Source organism: Fundulus heteroclitus, chromosome 3 (genome assembly GCF_011125445.2).
Source record: "Fundulus heteroclitus isolate FHET01 chromosome 3, MU-UCD_Fhet_4.1, whole genome shotgun sequence".
NCBI classification, from domain to species: Eukaryota; Metazoa; Chordata; class Actinopteri; order Cyprinodontiformes; family Fundulidae; genus Fundulus; species Fundulus heteroclitus.
In genome coordinates, this window is record NC_046363.1 from 46,838,450 (window position 1) to 46,859,052 (window position 20,603).

A 20,603-nucleotide genomic window follows, 5' to 3' on the forward strand; every position below is an offset into this window, starting at 1 on the left:
TAAGATGTAAAAATAAATAAAATACATCACATTGAAATCTAAAATAATTACAAAATAAGACAATTATAAAATATAGAAAATTTTAATAAAATGTAACTAAACATCTTAAAAGAAGACAAAAATAATAGTTTCAGATCAAATAAAAAATATAAGGAAGATCAAAAAATAAAAAAAGGTTAAAAGGTAAAGCATAGAATGAAAAATAGAACAAAGAATAAAGCTGATTAAATTCTATTTCATCTAATTTTGCCCTGTTTACATGCTGACAGTATAATAATCCGAAAAACTTTGAAGTCCTGCTGATCCAGACTATTTTGGATGATAACAGGAAAAAAACATTAAAAATAGTACTAATAAACTGTACTTTCTGCGGAGGATGAGGAGAGCCCGCCTGCCCCCGCCCATCCTCACGACCTTCTACAGAAGCACCATAGAGAGTATTCTGACCAGCTGTCTCTCTGTGTGGTGTGGAGGCTGCAGTGCCTCCGACTGGAAGAACGTGAGGAGAGTGGTGAGGACAGCAGAAGGGATCATCGGGGGTTCTCTTCCCTCCATAAAAGACATTTCATCCCAGCGCTGTGTGTCTCGAGCCTGTAACATCATCAGGGACCCCTCACACCCCCACCATAGACTATTCTCCCTGCTGCCCTCTGGAAAGAGGTTCCGCAGCATCCGCTGCAGGTCCACTAGGTTCTGCAAAAGCTTTTTCCCTGCTGCCATCAGACTGTTGAACTGCTGAAGTATAAAAGTGTACCACACTAGATTCGCTGATTTGCACATTTGCACATTGTATCGTATCCTGCAAAATTGATGCTGCACCTTAACCGGAAACGTACTGCAAAACTGTGTACAATGCAACTGTCTACTTTTAAATCACTGCTGCACCCTACTGTATATTTGTCTACATTTGGTTTACATTGTTTACATTTCAACTGCCTACTGTTTCACTGCTGCACTTTATCCGGAAGTAAATTGAAATTTATCCTGTAAGTGACTGCGATTGATCACTGCACTTTATCCTGTACTGTAATTCACTGCAAGGTATCCTGTAGAGTTACTGCAATCTTTCTGAGCTGTGTGAAAACGAAATTTCGTTCTGTATGCACTCTGTGTATACAAAATGACAATAAAGAAAGTCTAAGTCTAAGTCTAGTCTAAGGAGACTAGATCAGCAGTTTACATGTTTTATAAATAAAAGTAAAATTCTGTGATTGTTTATCCGTCGATTATTAGTTATAGCTCTTCTTCCTGCTCTTTACATGTGTCCCAGGTGACAAAGCCATACGCTGAATGTGTTTATAAGAAATAAGCTGTCAATTTATAGCATTCTCATTGTTGTACTTGAATTATTATAACTAAACTGCTGCAGATCTGACTCCAACCCCTGAGTGGCGCAGTGCGCCGGAAACAACCTGTCAACATCAACAGAAGAAGAAGTGAAAGCGGAAGAGAAACAGCTGCGTCCCCTGCTGGCTGGTAGCAGCGATGACGACGAAACGGAATAAATGGAGACAACAAACTGCACATGACACGTTTATCCTGCGCAACTGAGTTGTCAAAAGGTATCAGCAGCTCCCCTGTACACAGCCGACACGCCAGGTCACGTGCTCGCCTCACCTGGGCGCGCGCCGGAACTTAAGCTGGTGGAGTTAGCAACAGTTGGCTCCGGCCGGGCTAGCCGCGGCTGTTGTTAGCTTGAAGCTAGTTAGCTGAATGGGCTAGCCCCGTTGATTTTAAATGGTTACCCACTAGCCGTGGGCCATTAGCAGTCCTTGGTTCTGTTGGTGTCGGGATCATAGAGTTCGGTCCAGTCGGCTGCAGATGCTCCATGTTGCTGTCTGTCCGGACTTATTGGGTCCAAACACCATGCAAAGCGTTTCTATCTGGTCTGACTATAGCTCCGAACAAAAACAAAGTTCTGGTTCCACAGAACCGGTCCTGGTCCATTTCCAGACTGGCGTTAACCTGCGGTTCCTTTGGGTCGGTGGTTGCTGAGTCCATTCCAGAAGAATGAGTGGTTCCGCCTGTCTGGATCAACATCAGTGAAAAAGTAGCTAACGGGTCAGATCCAGAACCGGGTTTAAGTTCTGTTCACACCATTACAACGGAACCGATTCGTGTTCAGAGTTCGGCTGCTGAATATTATGAACTGGATTCACAGTCCCAACATGAACTAGTTGTCGTTCATTAATAGTTAAAATGACGCGTGGGTCGTGACGTCACCGTGACGTCATCCTGTAGCTTTGGCAGCTTGTTTCCATCTGTGGCTCCAGTGCAGGAGCCAGACGCCTGGTGTGAAACCTTTAAGCCACAGGGAGGCAGAACCTGAGCGGTTCCTCTCAGAACCGAACCTGGAGGAACCGCAGCTACGTTCTCTACTGGGACCGGTCCAGAACCGCCGGCACCGGGGCGTTGTTCACTTTTTAAAGTCTGTTCTCCTGAGCGGCTCCATTACTCTCCTGCTCCAGGCCTCGGGTCAGCGCCTCCCACTTTACCTCACATCAGACCAGGTGTTTCAGGTTACAGGTGCACAGCGCGGTCATTCAGACGTCGGCAGCTCACTCTGGTTGCATCCAAAGTTTTTCTTAAAGATTTTCACGTCCTGCTGGCGTGTTGGTTGTTGTTTTGGTGTTTGATGCTTTGTTTTTGCTCAATTTGTTAGAAAATAAAGCCTTTTTTGTTTATTTTTAATAAGAGGAAGTTCGTACTGCACATGTGCAGCAGGGGTTAAAATGTAAATGTTCTGATGTGAGGCTCTTAAAGCTGCTGTAGATCGGTTTATTTAATTAAAAACGTTGGTCTTCATCACGCTGAGCTGCTGTGTACTGTGAGGCGTTGCTGAGGCTCAGTCCAGGATTATTTACAAGTTCTTTGTTAATAAAGCAAACAGGCATTGTGGTAGTTCTATGATACTGTCACTAGATGGCGCCACATCTGTTTATATCTGCTAATCTCCCCCATTGTGGGGTTCTATTTAGCCCCAAAATGGGCCATAAACATTATCAGGATGGAGGCTTAGTGTATAGAACCTTATTTTATCATGATCAGACGGGTTTTGGTCTTTTTAAGCATATAATGTGTGCCTTTAAAACGTCTAACAACACATTTCTATTCCTTAGGTTTTACTCGGTTTTTATTGGTTTAAGTTTCTTTGCGGTTCTTATTGTTCTTGTTTTGATTTTGCCTGTGCAGCACTTTGCTGCGGTTGTTTTAACGAGCTGCAGGCGTAATTAGCGGTATGAATCTGTTATTTTCAGATGCTGCTGAATCCTCAGGAACAAATAAGCTTTACTAGAACCGCGCTTATTCACAGTTAACTGTGGAAATATTGTGTATTTCTAACTTTAAACATAGAAAATGCTAAATAACACATCAGAGGAATAATTTGTATTCATTTTAATCCTAAAATGTAAAAATTGTTCTTAGCAGTGGCGCTCTGACTGCAGGGGGCTTTATACATTTATAAACATTTATTGCTAAATGTTTGTACCTGACGGCGGTTCTAAGGATTGTTTCCAGCTCCTCCAGGTGTGCTGCACCTGTCTCCACCTGTCTGCACCTGTCTCCCTCTGTCTGCACCTGTCTCCACCTGTCTCCCTCTGTCTGCACCTGTCTGCACCTGTCTCCACCTGTCTGCACCCGTCTCTACCTGTCTCCACCTGTCTCCACCTGTCTGCACCTGTCTCCACCTGTCTGCACCCGTCTCTACCTGTCTCCACCTGTCTCCACCTGTCTGCACCCGTCTCCACCTGTCTCCACCTGTCTCCACCTGTCTGCACCCGTCTCTACCTGTCTCTACCTGTCTGCACCTGTCTCCACCTGTCTGCACCTGTCTCCACCTGTCTGCACCCGTCTCCACCTGTCTCCACCTGCCTCCACCTGTCTGCACCCGTCTCTACCTGTCTCCACCCGTCTCCCTCTGTCTCCACCCGTCTCCACCTGTCTGCACCCGTCTCCACCTGTCTCCACCTGTCTCCACCTGTCTGCACCCGTCTCTACCTGTCTCTACCTGTCTGCACCTGTCTCTACCTGTCTGCACCTGTCTCCACCTGTCTGCACCTGTCTCCACCTGTCTGCACCTGTCTCCACCTGTCTGCACCCGTCTCCACCTGTCTCCACCTGCCTCCACCTGTCTGCACCCGTCTCTACCTGTCTCCACCCGTCTCCCTCTGTCTCTACCCGTCTCCACCTGTCTCCACCTGTCTCTACCTGTCTCCACCTGTCTGCACCTGTCTGCACCTGTCTCTACCTGTCTCTACCTGTCTCTACCTGTCTGCACCTGTCTCTACCTGTCTCCACCCGTCTCTACCTGTCTCCACCCGTCTCCCTCTGTCTCCACCCGTCTCCACCTGTCTGCACCTGTCTCTACCTGTCTCCACCTGTCTCTACCTGTCTCCACCCGTCTCCCTCTGTCTCCACCCGTCTCCACCTGTCTCCACCTGTCTCCACCTGTCTCCACCTGTCTCCACCTGTCTCCACCTGTCTCTACCTGTCTCTACCTGTCTCCACCTGTCTCCACCTGTCTGCACCTGTCTGCACCTGTCTGCACCTGTCTCCCTCTGTCTGCACCTGTCTCCACCCGTCTCCACCCGTCTCCACCTGTCTCCACCTGTCTCCCTCTGTCTCCACCTGTCTCCACCTGCACGGCCCACAGCTGACGCCTCACCTGTGACCTGCTTCTCTGTTGCAGTGGCGGTGGGCGGAGCCTCCGAGCAGCCGTGATGGAGGACACACAGGAAGACGTGTCCTCGGACCAGAACAGCCCCTCCCTCTCCGTCAGCTCCTCCCCCTCCCAGTCCCTCCCCTCCACCCCCTCCTCCTCCTGCGGACCCCCCCCGCCCGCCACGCCCCCCCTGGGCGTCATCAGCGAGGGCGTCAGCGAGCTGAGCCTGGTCATCGACGCCGAGGTGGCCCATCGGGCGTGTCAGGAAGTGCTGCAGAAGGTGAAGCTGCGGCAGGTGGACGCCGACCCCGCCCAGCGGCAGAACGGGCCGGGCTCAGGCCACGCCCCCCCCGTCAAACCGCCGCAGATCCGGGAGGAGGACGGCGGCCCGGGGGGGCCTGCGCCGGGGTCGGTGAAGAGCGCCCGGCGGCGGCAGAGACACAACCCCTCCAAGCAGTCGTGGCTGCTGCGCCTGTTCGAGTCCAAGCTGTTTGACGTTTCCATGGCGATCTCCTACCTGCACAGCTCCAAGGAGCCCGGCGTGCAGGCCTACATCGGCAACCGCCTCTTCAGCTTCCCCCACGACGACGTGGACTTCTACCTGCCCCAGCTTCTCAACATGTACATCAACATGGACGAGGACGTCGGCGACGCCATCAAGCCCTACGTGGTGGGTGTGGCCTGTGGTCAGCTGACCCCACGCTGACCCCACGCTGACCCCACGCTGACCCCACGCTTTATGCTAATGCGTTTGGAGACCGATTACAACAAAAGCTGCTCTAGTTGTCAATCCTTGGCGGCCGACCGTATCCCATGATTCATTGCAGGTCCATGCGGAGGCAGCAAAGGCAGAAGAGAGCGGATTAAACTTTTATAGTTTAATCTGTTAATCTTCCTGGGAAACGTTAAAGGGCGTCGTCACGTATTTAGGCCAATAGAAGATCAATCCATCTATTTACCTCCCATAATATTAATAATAATAATAAAAATAGTAATAGTAATAATAGTAGTAGTAGTAGTAGTAGTAGTAGTAATAATAATCTACTACTACTACTATTATTATTATTATTATTATTATTATTATTATTATTATTATTAGTAGTAGTAGTAGTAGTAGTAGTAGTAGTAGTAATAATAATCTACTACTACTATTATTATTATTATTATTATTATTATTATTATTAGTAGTAGTAGTAGTAGTAGTAATAATATACTACTACTAATGATGATAATAATAATAATAATATAATAAAAATAGTAGTAGTAGTAGTAGTAGTAATAATAATCTACTACTAATAATAATAATAATAATAGTAGTAGTAGTAGTAGTAGTAGTAGTAGTAGTAATAATATACTACTACTACTACTACTACTACTACTACTACTAATAATAATAATAATATAATAGAGCTTCGTCCTTTATGGGCCTGAACAGAACTTTGACCGGCCCAATCAGCTGGCAGAGAAACCAAGATGGCGACCGCTCAGAGCGTCCTGGCGGTGAAGAGACGGCTCAGCGAGGTCCAGCCGACCAATCTGCTTCACCTGTTTCTTTTTAGTGTGTGGTGCCGGCCAGGTGTGGGCTGGCAGGTGAGACCCACACCTGGCCAGGTGATGCTGAAGTGTTGGAAGTGTGTTGATGTTGGTGAGAAGCGGGTTGGTCAGCTGGCGGCGTCTCCTGCGTGCCGTCATGTCTAACACGCCTCCTCCTGCGTTTCACCTGTGTTTCACCTGTGTTTGTCCTGCAGGTGCACCGCTGCAGGCAGAGCATCTCCTTCAGCCTGCAGTGCGCCTGGCTGCTGGGAGCGTACTCCTCCGACATGCACATCTCCGCGCAGCGCCACTCCAGAGGAACCAAACTCAGGAAGCTCATCCTGTCAGACGAACTCAAACCCTCGGGGCCCCGGGCCCGCCGGGAGCCGACTCTGACCCCGTTCTGCCCGGCGGCGTCCCCCGGGGGCCCGGCGGCCGAACACGGCCTGTCTCCGTCCAAACGGACCCACCAGCGCTCCAAATCTGACGCCACGGTCAGCATCAGTCTGAGCAGCAACCTGAAGAGGACGGCTAGCAACCCAAAGGTGGAGAGCAGTCAGGACGAGGTAAGAGCGTGATGTCACCGCACCTGAGACGGCGTGGTCCAATCAGCTTGGCCTCCTCGTTTAGGATGTTTAGAAGCTTTTAAGAAGCCGTCAGCTGGGAACAGCTCAGGTAGCTTTAGCCCTGCGGGGTGTCTTGCAGGCTCTGATCTGGTCTGCAGGACGTTGGCCCAACACATCAAACTGGTTCTGGTTCTGTTTTATGATGAGTAGTTTTATCTTAGCTGAGAGGAACCGGTTCTAACGCCTTAGTTAGCGTGAAACAGGAGAACCTGCAGCGACCCAACCCGGCTCAGTGCTGGGGAACATTCTGTTAATTCCCAGCAGCACCATAAACGTCTCTTAAGGCTCTCAGTTTGTTAATAGAACCCAGAAGCTGCAGGTTCTGCTGTCTGAGCTGAATGGATCCAATCAGCTGCTTCTCCCTCTGACCCTCAGGACAGCGGCTCCAGCTCCGACAGTCTGGAGTTGGATTCTGGTCCCGTAAGTTCAGCCTCTGTTGTGGACTCTGGGTGCTGGTTCTGGTTCTGGTTCTGGTTCTGGTTCCGTCCACAGATGTTTAGCTGCCAGTCTGTGGACTCGGGTTGTGTGATTGTGTCTGTTGAAGGTTCTGGGTCAACCAATCAGAATCGGGCTTCGGGTCAGCCTGTCCTCACGTCTCCTGCTGATCTCTCTGCTGATTGGTCGGTTGGTCGATCAGCTGATTGATCTACAGGTTCTGTGTGTCAGGTTTCCTCAGCGTACTGCCGGTTCTGATCCACATCAGATCTACGCTTAAACCTGACCCACAGACAGCTGCCGCTCCGTCCGTCTGTCCTGACTCACCTGAGCCCAGGCTCCGCCCCCCGCCTCACCTGTGCTGTGCTCCCTGCAGCCGGTGCGCCTGGCTCCTCAGCGGGAGTTCATGAAGTCTCTGATGGGGATCGGGAAGCGTCTGGCCACGCTGCCCACCAAGGAGCAGAAGACCCAGCGTCTGATCTCCGAGCTGTCGCTGCTCAACCACAAGCTGCCGGCGCGGGTGTGGCTGCCCACCGCCGCCTTCGACCACCACGTGGTGCGCGTGCCGCACACGCAGGCCGTGGTGCTCAACTCCAAAGACAAGGTGAGGCGCACCTGCCCCGCCCGCTCCGAGGGCCCGCTGAGCTCCTGTGTCAGACTCACCTGTCTCCCCTCAGGCTCCCTACCTGATCTACGTGGAGGTTCTGGAGTGCGACAACTTCGAGACGTCCAGCGTTCCCATGCGGATCCCGGAGAACCGCATCAGAAGCACGCGTTCTGTGGAGAACCTGCCCGACTGCGGCCTGATGCTGGAGCAGCGAGCCGGGAGCCTCTCTGTCGTCCCCAACTACGACAACGACGACGAAGCCTGGTCTGTGGACGACATCGGAGAGCTGCAGGTGGAGGTAAGCCCCGCCCACACAGGAAGTGATGTCACGCTGAGAGCATGCAGCAGCCTCACGATCTGGGAATGTGAGTCAGGATCAGAACCGCTGCCTGTCACCATAAACAATAAATCTAATGACGCCATAATGAATGAAAATAATTACTCTGGTGTCTCTGAGACGAGATAAAACGGTTTCAGTTCGTTCACCTGTGTCTCCTGAGGGAGAAACGCAGGTTTGATAATAATAATAATAATAATAATAATAATAATATGATTTATGGCGATGATTAAAAATGTGTCATCCAGCTGCAGATTTCTAGAACATGGAGTTTCTGAGCTCTGATCCACAGCTGTGAAAATGAAGCAGACATTTTAAATAATGAGTTTAATGGACCTGATGACAGTCTGGTGATTGCCCCCCCCCCCCCCCCCCCCACAGCTCCCAGACGGCCACACCAACAGCTGCGACAACATCAGCCAGTTCTCGGTGGACAGCATCACCAGCCTGGACAGCAAGGAGCCCGTCTTCATCGCTGCTGGAGACATCAGGTCAGGACGCCATCAGCAGCAGACGCCACGCGGCATCAGCAGCAGACGCCACGCGGCAGCAGACGCCACGCGGCATCAGACGCCACGCGGCATCAGACGCCACGCGGCATCAGCAGCAGACGCCACGCGGCATCAGCAGCAGACGCCACGCGGCATCAGCAGCAGACGCCACGCGGCATCAGCAGCAGACGCCACACGGCATCAGACGCCACGCGGCATCAGACGCCACGCGGCATCAGACGCCACGCGGCATCAGCAGCAGACGCCACGCGGCATCAGCAGCAGACGCCACGCGGCATCAGCAGCAGACGCCACACGGCATCAGACGCCACGCGGCATCAGACGCCACGCGGCGGCAGACGCCACGCGGCATCAGACGCCACGCGGCATCAGACGCCACGCGGCGGCAGACGCCACGCGGCATCAGACGCCACGCGGCATCAGCAGCAGACGCCACGCGGCATCAGACGCCACGCGGCATCAGACGCCACGCGGCATCAGACGCCACGCGGCATCAGCAGCAGACGCCACGCGGCATCAGACGCCACGCGGCAGCAGACGCCACGCGGCATCAGACGCCACGCGGCATCAGCAGCAGACGCCACGCGGCATCAGCAGCAGACGCCACGCGGCATCAGCAGCAGACGCCACGCGGCATCAGCAGCAGACGCCACACGGCATCAGACGCCACGCGGCATCAGCAGCAGACGCCACGCGGCATCAGCAGCAGACGCCACGCGGCATCAGCAGCAGACGCCACGCGGCATCAGCAGCAGACGCCACACGGCATCAGACGCCACGCGGCATCAGACGCCACGCGGCATCAGACGCCACGCGGCATCAGCAGCAGACGCCACGCGGCATCAGCAGCAGACGCCACGCGGCATCAGCAGCAGACGCCACACGGCATCAGACGCCACGCGGCATCAGACGCCACGCGGCGGCAGACGCCACGCGGCATCAGACGCCACGCGGCATCAGACGCCACGCGGCGGCAGACGCCACGCGGCATCAGACGCCACGCGGCATCAGCAGCAGACGCCACGCGGCATCAGACGCCACGCGGCATCAGACGCCACGCGGCATCAGCAGCAGACGCCACGCGGCATCAGACGCCACGCGGCAGCAGACGCCACGCGGCATCAGCAGCAGACGCCACGCGGCATCAGACGCCACGCGGCATCAGCAGCAGACGCCACGCGGCATCAGACGCCACGCGGCAGCAGACGCCACGCGGCATCAGACGCCACGCGGCATCAGACGCCACGCGGCATCAGCAGCAGACGCCACGCGGCAGCAGACGCCACGCGGCATCAGACGCCACGCGGCATCAGCAGCAGACGCCACGCGGCATCAGACGCCACGCGGCATCAGCAGCAGACGCCACGCGGCATCAGCAGCAGACGCCACGCGGCATCAGACGCCACGCGGCATCAGACGCCACGCGGCATCAGCAGCAGACGCCACGCGGCATCAGACGCCACGCGGCATCAGCAGCAGACGCCACGCGGCATCAGCAGCAGACGCCACGCGGCAGCAGACGCCACGCGGCAGCAGACGCCACGCGGCATCAGACGCCACGCGGCATCAGACGCCACGCGGCATCAGCAGCAGACGCCACGCGGCATCAGCAGCAGACGCCACGCGGCATCAGACGCCACGCGGCATCAGCAGCAGACGCCACGCGGCAGCAGACGCCACGCGGCAGCAGACGCCACGCGGCATCAGACGCCACGCGGCATCAGACGCCACGCGGCAGCAGACGCCACGCGGCATCAGACGCCACGCGGCATCAGACGCCACGCGGCATCAGACGCCACGCGGCATCAGACGCCACGCGGCATCAGACGCCACGCGGCATCAGACGCCACGCGGCATCAGACGCCACGCGGCATCAGCAGCAGACGCCACGCGGCATCGGACGCCACGCGGCATCAGACGCCACGCGGCATCAGACGCCACGCGGCATCAGACGCCACGCGGCATCAGACGCCACGCGGCATCGGACGCCACGCGGCATCAGACGCCACGCGGCATCAGACGCCACGCGGCATCAGACGCCACGCGGCATCGGACGCCACGCGGCATCAGACGCCACGCGGCGGCAGACGCCACGCGGCTCTTTGCTCTAACCTCACGCCGCGTCTCGTTGCAGGCGCCGCCTGTCGGAGCAGCTGGCTCAGGCCCCCACCACCTTCAGACGGGACCCGGAGGACCCGTCGGCCGTGGCGCTGAAGGAGCCCTGGGAGGAGAAGGTCAGGTAGGTGGCGTTGGTGGCGCGCTGCAGGTAGACGGTGAAAGACGCAGCATGAGCTTCCTCTCGTCTCTCCGGCCTCAGGAGGATCAGGGAAGGCTCTCCTTACGGTCACCTCCCAAACTGGAGGCTGCTGTCGGTCATCGTCAAGTGTGGAGATGACCTGAGGCAGGAGCTGCTGGCCTTCCAGGTGCTGCAGCAGCTCAAGGTAAGGCTGTGACATCACACCTCACCTGTCTGAGGTCAGGTGAGTGGTTTTAGGCAAAGATGGCGCCTGCAGCCTGTAAACACGTCACCATGCGATTATCTGACTTTGTGCTGATTATTCTCGTTTTCCACCAGAAGACGTTTCTGTCCAATGAAGGAACGTTGAGAACAAAGCTGTAGTCTTCATCACTGTGCTCTTCCTCCTCGCCCTGACTCTGCTCTCTGTGCCTGCAGTCCATCTGGGAGCAGGAGCGCGTGCCGCTCTGGATCAAGCCCTATAAGATCCTGGTTCTGTCTGCGGACAGCGGCATGATCGAGCCGGTGGTGAACGCCGTGTCCATCCACCAGGTGAAGAAGCAAAGCCAGCTGTCTCTGCTCGACTACTTCCTGCAGGAACACGGCGCTCAGACCACCGAGGAGTTCCTCACCGCCCAGAGGAACTTTGTCCAGAGCTGCGCCGGCTACAGTCTCATCTGCTACCTGCTGCAGGTCAAAGACAGGTGAGGGCTGCTCGCCTCGCACGCGCTCGGTGCGTTCCGCTACGGTGCCGCAGCTGCTGACCTCTGACCTCTCAGGCACAACGGGAACATCCTGCTGGACGCCGAAGGACACATCATCCACATCGACTTCGGCTTCATCCTGTCCAGCTCTCCCAGGAACCTCGGCTTCGAGACGTCCGCCTTCAAGCTCACCGCCGAGTTTGTGGATGTGAGTCGGGTCGCTTTGAAGGTTCTGGGCGTTTTTCCCCCTCAGCTTGTCTGCAGGAGCTGGACAGCAGCATGAAGACTGAAGCCTTTAGTTTCAGCTGTTCCTGTGAGGCTAACAGATTAACCCTCAGCTCTGTCTGCCAGGCAAAATGCTTCTTTATCCGTTGACTGAGTGGTTGTCCAAACCCTCAGCTTTGTCTAGCAGGTACTTGGTGTCTTACCCTGTGATGCCTGACTGTTAATCCCTGAGTCATGACTCCCAGGCTGCATTGTGCCTGACAGGAGAGGAAGGGGTTAAAGAGAGATTCATGAGCAAGAAGACAGGAAGGAAGTTTCTGATGGCTTCTATCTTCTCATTGGTCGAGGTTTCTCTCTAGCTGCTCTGATTGGTTAAAGTTATGTTCAACCCTGTAGCTTACCTGAAAGGTTGAGTGTTTTAGCTTCATATCTTCTTTAACAGCTCAGTGTTTATCTCTCAGTATTTACATTGTTCTTTTTTCACTTGAACATTTGTGTGTCTGTTATAACTGTAACTCTGGCGTCTGAGCAGAAATGCAGAATGACAACAGCTCGTCTCCTGTGTGACAGGTGATGGGGGGTCCAGATGGAGACATGTTTAACTACTACAAGATGCTGATGCTGCAGGGTCTGATCGCAGCCAGGAAGCACATGGACCGAGTGCTGCACATAGTGGAGATCATGCAGCAAGGTGAGCTCACAGTCCCGCCGGCTGCTTACTCTGTCGGTACCGACTCCTGATCTCTCGGTGTCCTTCTCAGGCTCCCAGCTGCCCTGCTTCCACGGCTCCAGCACCATGCGAGGCCTGAAGGAGCGTTTCCACATGAGTCTCACAGAGGAGCAGCTGCAGCTGCTGGTAGATCAGCTGGTGGACGGATCGATGCGGTCCCTCACCACCAAACTGTACGACGGCTTCCAGTATCTCACCAACGGCATCATGTGACCTCAGCCGCCTGGCGGGTCGTCACGAAGCTTTTAGAACTTCCTCTTCTTTTATTCCAGCTTTTTGTTCGTCTTGTTTTCCTTTACAAGTTTTCTCCTCTTTGTCGTCTTTGATCTACGTCCTCCTCTTCTTTGTTTTCCATCGTTGAGCAGAGACCTTTCATTGGCTGTTCAGCAGGACTTTTGGCCAATCAGAGATCAGCTCAGTTTTAGTTCAACTGTGAACGACGAGCAGGTGGTTTCCAGTAACCAGCGGACCACAGTGTGTTTTCCATGACTAACTTCTGTGAACCAGTTTGTGTTTGAGCCATTAAAACCATGCAGGGTCCACCTGCAGAGCCTCGCCTGTGTCCCTTTGTTACCTGAACCAGGTGGGGTCCACCTGCGGAGCCTCACCTGTGTCCCTTTGTTACCTGAACCAGGTGGGGTCCACCTGCAGAGCCTCGCCTGTGTCCCTTTGTTACCTGAACCAGGTGGGGTCCACCTGCAGAGCCAAAACTTCTGGTGCTGTAGTGGAAACCAGCAGAAATCATGAGGTCCTAGATGGATGGTTGTATACTTTGTCTGCACCAGGAAATTTGTCTTAGACATCATTCGCTAAACAAGGCTGCTTAAACAATTAAATCCACTACAAACAATAAAAATCATCTGAACAGAAGAAATAAACAAGTAAACAGATATTGCTCGATAAGCACATCCATAAACGTCAAGCTCCACTTTCAATCGTACCAAACAGAAAAAAAAACAGCAACAACCTCTGGTTTGTCAGATTGAAATGGTGTAAATAGTTAACCACAAAGTCTTTTTTTTCAATATTCACTACAAAATGTAACTGTTTTATTTAAATATCAGATGCAAACAGCTGGTGGTGGTCAGAGGAGCCGGTGGCGCTGATGTATGACAGCCTCTGTCAGTCCGCCCCAGGCCAGCTGTGGCTGCTAGCATAGCTCACCACTGCTGTGCAAATATACACTGTTTAAAGTTATTTAATGTTTCATAAATAACTCTGTTAAGTATTTTCTGGTGATGATCAGCTCTTAAGCTGATATCAAGACAACGGTTGAAAGGGATGATTTCGAGCACTAGCGATCTTTTAACAGCAAACTCTGCACACACATAGAATAAAGGAGTGACAGCTTCTTTCCAAGGTCAAGAATTTAATAACAGAAATAAAATGAACATCCAGAGAACATCACTATGTAATGCTGTTTATCTGAATTAACACAATATTTCGATTAATAAATCCTCTACTAGGCTAGTGAAACTTAACTAAACTACTGAGCAAAATGAAGATATAAAGAAGCTAAGCTAAGGAACTATTTACATGCAAAAACAAACAAAAGACAAACTAAAGTGGTTGATCATAATCAGAATAATTCAGTGTTCACTGCAGATTTGATTCCAAAAAGCCTGGAATGGAGTTAAAACAAACATTTGGCATGTGTTTCAATCCATTCACAATGTGAATCCTGAGTTAAACAAAACATTATTTGATGAAATAATATTTTGAGGAATGATTTGCTCAGTAAAATGATTACCTTATGATCGCTCGCCTTTGTTTATGCGATTCTACCTCCGGGGCGCTAGGGGTCGCTGTAGTGATCAGTCGCTAAATCGGGAAAAGTCTAAAGTTATCAAAATTGCCTTTGAACTGACATTAATATTCAATAATAATGCTGGAATAAGGCTCATAGCTCTATCGGCCGAGCAGAACGGTTAAGCGTTGTGCTTTAAAACAAACTCCTTTTCAATGTCCGGAACCGGATGTTAACAGAAGCTAATAGCAATTTGGCTAACGGGTTTTCGGCATTAACCTTAAAGACTTTAGCTTTATTTGTAGTCATAGTGAGTGGGCCGGATAACGTAACCATTAATGTCCCATCAATGTATGAAACCCTCGTGGAGATAACCTTTGTTATAACCATAAAACACACTCAACAATGACACGGTACCAACTGCTAGCAATGAGCTACCTCCGTTAGCCCCTTCAAAGGGACCGTGTGCAAACAGTTTACAAACATTTCCCAAATTAACCATTTAAAACTTCCCTTTTGGGTCTCTGTGCCAAACCTGCTGGCGCCTCGTGTGACTCGGTCCACTTTGGTCATCCAAGGAAGGCAGTAAAAGCAGCAGGACTTCCTGCTAGCGACGCTGAGGTTAAGACAGCAGACTTAACTCTGATTTACCCGGACATGTCCCCCGGGCGACGAGAAGTTTCTCCCAGGTGCTGGCTTGTGTGTCGGTGGGGCCCGGCCGGGGCCCGTGGTCCGGAGTAGCCTTTTCCTGGTCTGCTCCAAGGAGAGGTGGTCCGAGCAGCTTGGAGTCTGAAGAGAAGAGTCTGAAGAGAAGGTGGTCAGAAGCACTCTGACCTTTTTTCTGTGGGGGGTTTACAGAAGCACCCTGCTGAGAGAGAGGGCCGTCCTTGCTGACTCTCTACTTTGTGGCTGTGTGGTCAGAATTCAATCTGACATCAATTATTCATTATGGCGTTAATATGGCACAACACCACCGTCAGGGTGTGAATAACTAGCGTAAAGCGCTTTGGGGTCGGTGAACTAGTTAAAGAGCTGTACAGGACATTTACCATTTTGTTTGGATCAGATAAGGAACCAGATTTGTCTTTTCAACATTTAATTTGAAACGAGGTACTCCTCTCCAAATAGATCAGCGTTCTGCTTGTAATGCTGGGGATTGCGTGCTCTCCTCAGGCTCTAAGAAACTTTTGAGCTTCGCTTTTCACAGACTAGAACACAGCAGACAAATACAGGAGCAGAGGATGTGGAATTACAAGGTAAGGTATCCCACAATCCTTTGCGAGACATTACGTATCAGCACAGCCGCCTCACAGAAACCAAGTAAAACATGCTGTAGAGCAGAGAGCTTCTCTCTGTAGCTCATGTCCAGAAGGCTGTAGGATCTGACTCCATCCTCCATGTTTCTGACTCCATCCTCCGTGTCTCTGTCTCTAATGACGTCAGAGTTAAAGTCTGGAATCAGGTCAGCAGCTGAAGCTCCTTTCCTCCCTGATGGAGTTCTGCTGACCCAGGAAAGGTCAAGGAGCAGGAGGTAGGAGGTAGGAACAGGAGCTAGGAGTTAGGAACAGGAGATAGGAGGTAGGAGATAGGAGTTAGGATCTGTTATTTAGGGCATTTGGATGAAGCCCAAATCCTGTCCTGCCTGCCTCCCTGACAGCGTCAGCTCTGGTTCTGAACACGCCTCTTTAATTAACAGATCAGTTAAACCCAGTCAGAGTATTCATGGCTGTTGGTTCGGTGGGTTTCTTGTGGTTCTGCTGCGCCCACCTGACCCGAATTATTCCCTAACACTGATTATTCTGGTAATAGATGTTAAACTGAAACTGAAAAACTTTCACAGAAACATTTAATGACCTCAAGGAAAAACTGAAACCTCAGAAAATCTGAAACAGTTCTAGTCCTTCACAGGAAAACAGGAAGCTGCTCTGGTTCCGACCGGAGGGGGACAGCAGTGAAACTGGGCACTGGCTAAGACTCAATTACCCACAGTTCCAGGGGCCTGAGGAAAGGGGGAGGGGCCTACCTGTCCACACCTGCAGAAAGTTGAGTCTCAAGACTGAAGGAAGAAAGTGACGGGCAGAGAAAAAAGGAGGCATGTTGAGAGGTAACTGAACCGAACCAGAGGCGCTGATCCGGACTGAGCGGCTCCAGGTTCTGCCTTTTTCCTTTGGGACAAATCTGGATCCACCAGGATCCAACTGGCTCTAGATTTCTCAACTGTGATCTGAAGCAGGAAGTGAAGGAGCAGCAAACATGGTGAGTTCACTGACTTGACTCTGTTACAGGAAAACAGACCCAAGGCCTGAGGTTCTAGTTCTGGTTTCAAAGGATCCATTCGGTTTACTGATCCCTGATCAGATCTCTGGAGTTTGTTAGAACTAAAGAAACTTCCTGGAAACAAAGAGTATGCTGGAAAACTGAACTGAAAGTTTCAGGATTTAGGGAGAAACAAACTTGGAAAATTTAGAATTTCAGATTAAAAATTAAACCAAAACACAAAATAAATATTATTAATGAATAAAATATTTAAAATATATTTGAAATGATTTCTCAGAAATGTTCTAATTCTGTTATTGAATCTGAAACAGCTGAAGTTCAGCTGTTGACTAAAGTCCTTTTTACCTGTTTTTACAGATTAAAAATGTAACATTTCCTTCCCACTGTCGCTTCATGCTTGCTCAGTATGAGGGATTGCAGCAAAGCCATGTACAATGCAGATGACTCTTCCTGTGGCTCTACGGTTCCCCAGGAGTGAATGCTGCTTGTCGGGACTTTGATGCAATCAACTGGTTTCCTTATATAGGACATTTTTGACCAATCTGTATAATCTGACCCAATCTGTATAATATGATTGAACTTGACTTTGTAAAGTGCCTTGAGATGACATGTTTCATGATTTGGCGCTATATAAATAAAATTGAATTGAATTGAACATTTTGTCTGCATGTTTTGGATCCAAACGGACCAATCAGAGCTCAGAACACAGGCTGTGGGCGTCGGCTTGTCGGTTGTTGTTTTTTTGGGAATATTTAAGGAAAACATTGCTGCTGCTGAATGTTTGTTCCTCTAAACATGTTTGTTTACCTGGAGAGTAAAAGTGTAAAAAAACAGCTGCAGTCGGGGGGCCAGGGGCCCTCAGAGGCCCTCAGAGGCCCCCAGGGACCCTTAAACAGGCAGATTTGCTGACTTTTCTTGATTTGATGTCTGTTTAATCTCAGGTGAGCTGATCCTCGCAGTAACTTTGTTGTTTTATTGCCGACTGAATCGGAGCAGCAGCTTCCAGAAGGTTAATGACATGCGGCTACACACGCCCTCCTGCCCTGCAGCCTGCAGCGTCCTGCAGCTCGGCATGTCCTGTCAGGACTCTGGAATGCTGGAATTCAGCAGGGACGTTTCTACGGGCCCACAGCCTGCAGTGGAGCAGGGAGGGGTGGGGGTGATGACATCACTCTGTGGATGGTACCAGCCAGTCAGAGAATGGCCGTCTCCTGGTTTTCTCTGTGGAAATGTGTCAGAAACTAAAACCACACAACAAAGTTCTCAGTTTGCCATGCAGCCGTGCACCATGTGGAAGAATCCAGACATCCTATAAGCCGTCTACAGCACATGTGACCCTCAGCCTACGGTGGCCTGTGAGGGTCAAACGGTGAGTGCAGCTGTTACTGGTTATCAATGAGGGGCTGTGTTCTGACCCACAGGGCAGCAAGGAGCGGTACCACTGGCAAGCCCAGAACGTGAAGGTGAGCGGGGTGGACGACATGGTTCTGCTGTCCAAGATCAACGAGGACGCCATCACAGATAACCTGAAGAAGAGATACATGGACGACTACATCTTTGTATCCTCCATCCACACACACACGTCTTTATGCAGGAAGCAATGTCCAACAGAACTTCTGATTCGGTTCCTTGACCCAGCCGCGTCAGACCTACATCGGCTCGGTTCTGATCTCGGTGAACCCGTTCAAACAGCTGCCGTACTTCACCGACAGAGAGGTGGAGATGTACCAGGGAGCGGTGAGACACACACGGAGACAGGCTGATGGACGGATGGACAAACAGCAGCTAACCCTGTCCCGTTAACCCCCCCCCCCCCAGGCTCAGTATGAGAACCCCCCCCACATCTACGCTCTGGCTGACAACATGTACAGAAACATGATGATCGACAGCGAGAACCAGTGCGTCATCATCAGGTGGGCGGAGCCTCTGACCTCAGAAATGTTTGCTTTTCAATGTTGCACAATTTGATCTAAAATCTCTAAGTTTGTCTCTTTTTTTTTTTGCACAATTTGATCTAAAATCTCTAAGTCTGTCGCTTTTTTTTGAAAACTAAAAATTTCCAATTTGAATCAGGATTTTTAAAGTGAAAGATCATTTTTAAATCTGACACCTGGTGTTTTTTTTTAAATGATCTTCCTCTATTGGACGCCGTTTCACACCATAACATGACAGAACTCCCATTGTGATTTGTTTTAATTTTATTTCCACTGTTTTAATACCAGTGGGGAGAGTGGAGCTGGAAAAACTGTGGCTGCCAAATACATCATGAGTTATGTGTCCAAAGTGTCTGGAGGAGGAGAAAAAGTACAGGTGTGTAAGCGTGGATATTTGTCATTGGACTACGTCCATAGCTTAACTCTGCCTCTGCTAATTGATCTGCAGCGCGTCAAAGACATCATCCTGCAGTCCAACCCCCTGCTGGAGGCGTTTGGAAATGCCAAGACCGTCCGCAACAACAACTCCAGCAGATTTGTGAGCATAAACTGGTGCCAGCACCACATGTACAGGTCAGTGCAAACAGACCCAGATGCTTGTGTTCTCCTGGCAGGGAAAATACTTTGAGATACAGTTCAGCCGAGGAGGAGCTCCTGACGGAGGAAAAATCTCCAACTTCCTGCTGGAGAAAAGCAGAGTCGTCTCCCAGAACCCCGGAGAGAGAAACTTCCACATCTACTACCAGGTACCTCAGCGTGCCGTAATACTACTAGAACACGGCGATGAAGGGATCTGGCCGTGAAGATGAATGCTTCATTCATACACCTGTGTGACGGCAGCTTCTCAGTGGAGCCACCAAGGAGCAGAGGGAGAACCTGGGAGTCACAACCCCCGAATACTACTACTACCTGAACCAATCAGGAACCTACACGGTGGAGGATGTCAACGACAACAAGGAATTCGCTGATACCATGGTGCTCACCTGTCTCTGTCTGTCTCTGTCTCAGCTGTCTCTCATTATCTCTAGTTGTCTCTGTCTCTGTCTGTCTCTAGTTGTCTCTAGATGTCTCTAGATGTCTCTGTCCCTAGGTGTCCCTGTCTCTAGTCGTCTCTAGATGTCTTCATTGCTATATGTATGTTTGTCTCTAGTTGTCTTTTTCTCTAGGTGTCTCTGTCTCTAGGTGTCTCTGTCTCGAGTTGTCTCCGTCTTCAGCTGTGTGTACCTGTGTGTCTCCCAGGCAGCCATGTCCGTCGTGGGTCTATCTTTGGACGACCAGGACACGGTTCTTCAGCTCGTGGCAGGAATTCTTCATCTGGGAAACATCAGCTTCCGAGAGGAGAACAACTATGCTGTTGTGGAGAGCCAGGACTGTAGGGAAACACACGAGAACCCACAAAGCACAACCAGAACCAGCAGAACACACCAGATTGCTTAGAACACAGCAGAACACCACAGACACACAGCTGACAGCACAGGGTTCCTCAGCAGGGGAACATCAGAGTCATCTTCAGCAGGTTGTGACAGCAAACTTTGCCTTCTGTCTCCATCAGTCCTGGCCTTCCCGGCCTACCTGCTGGGGATCCCTCAGGACCGCCTCTGCAGCAAACTCACCAGTCGAGTGATGGACAGTAAGTGGGGGGGGAAGACCGAGTCCATCTCTGTCACCCTGAACACGGAGCAGGCCAGTTTCTCCAGGGACGCTCTGTCCAAGGCTCTGTACGCCCGGCTCTTTGACTACCTGGTGGATGTGAGTCCCAGCAGCCGTCTCTGCGTTCTGCCCGTTTGTGCTTCTCGTGCTAACCTGGTGTCTCCTGTTTCTCAGTGTATTAATAAAGCCATGCAGAAGGAGGCAGAGGAGCTCAACATCGGAGTCCTTGACATCTATGGCTTTGAGATTTTCCAGGTAAATACCTGCGGGACAGACCTTCAAATGTTCTTGATCCATTAGGAGAAGCTGGTGTTCCAGATGGATATCTAGAAAGTTATTTGTTTGGAAAAAGTTCTTCTTGGTTCTGAGGAAAAGTCATCTAAAGTT

At 51.2% G+C, this 20,603-nt stretch overlaps 2 protein-coding genes across 3 annotated transcripts in view; both read left to right on the forward strand.

The window, feature by feature from the left end:
* The first annotated feature begins 1,419 nt into the window (after positions 1-1,419).
* pi4kb (phosphatidylinositol 4-kinase, catalytic, beta) lies at positions 1,420-13,163 on the forward strand. Of its 2 annotated transcripts, XM_036135636.1 has the most exons (13): positions 1,420-1,562; positions 4,691-5,333; positions 6,412-6,762; positions 7,198-7,242; positions 7,634-7,861; positions 7,935-8,162; positions 8,583-8,692; positions 10,848-10,952; positions 11,031-11,154; positions 11,388-11,653; positions 11,729-11,861; positions 12,449-12,569; positions 12,640-13,163. In XM_036135636.1, exons 2-13 carry the CDS (start codon positions 4,722-4,724, stop codon positions 12,819-12,821), a joined length of 2,505 nt encoding a protein of 834 aa, XP_035991529.1. In that variant the 5' UTR covers positions 1,420-1,562; positions 4,691-4,721; the 3' UTR covers positions 12,822-13,163. The 2 variants fall into 2 exon arrangements, with proteins under 2 accessions (XP_035991529.1, XP_035991530.1); XM_036135637.1 differs by lacking the exon at positions 7,198-7,242 and having other exon boundaries at positions 1,421-1,562.
* A 3,195-nt stretch (positions 13,164-16,358) lies between these two features.
* The window catches only part of myo1eb (myosin IEb), a 28,323-nt gene continuing 24,078 nt past the window's right edge, over positions 16,359-20,603 (forward strand). Inside the window, exons 1-11 of the mRNA XM_012857626.3 lie at positions 16,359-16,611; positions 18,054-18,191; positions 18,280-18,369; positions 18,451-18,545; positions 18,855-18,942; positions 19,015-19,104; positions 19,181-19,312; positions 19,407-19,541; positions 19,806-19,938; positions 20,119-20,315; positions 20,391-20,471. Of these exons, the coding sequence (XP_012713080.2) occupies positions 16,609-16,611; positions 18,054-18,191; positions 18,280-18,369; positions 18,451-18,545; positions 18,855-18,942; positions 19,015-19,104; positions 19,181-19,312; positions 19,407-19,541; positions 19,806-19,938; positions 20,119-20,315; positions 20,391-20,471 (1,182 nt within the window). The 5' untranslated portion in view covers positions 16,359-16,608. The remainder of the gene's footprint in view (positions 16,612-18,053; positions 18,192-18,279; positions 18,370-18,450; positions 18,546-18,854; positions 18,943-19,014; positions 19,105-19,180; positions 19,313-19,406; positions 19,542-19,805; positions 19,939-20,118; positions 20,316-20,390; positions 20,472-20,603) is intronic.

Bases quoted from the DNA above. Each gene is read 5' to 3' on its own strand.
- pi4kb (XM_036135636.1), top strand. From the start codon at position 4,722: ATGGAGGACACACAGGAAGACGTGTCCTCGGACCAGAACAGCCCCTCC. The intron at 5,334-6,411 runs GTGGGTGTGGCC...TTTGTCCTGCAG, and splicing joins ACGCCATCAAGCCCTACGTG to GTGCACCGCTGCAGGCAGAG. The intron at 8,693-10,847 runs GTCAGGACGCCA...GTCTCGTTGCAG, and splicing joins ATCGCTGCTGGAGACATCAG to GCGCCGCCTGTCGGAGCAGC.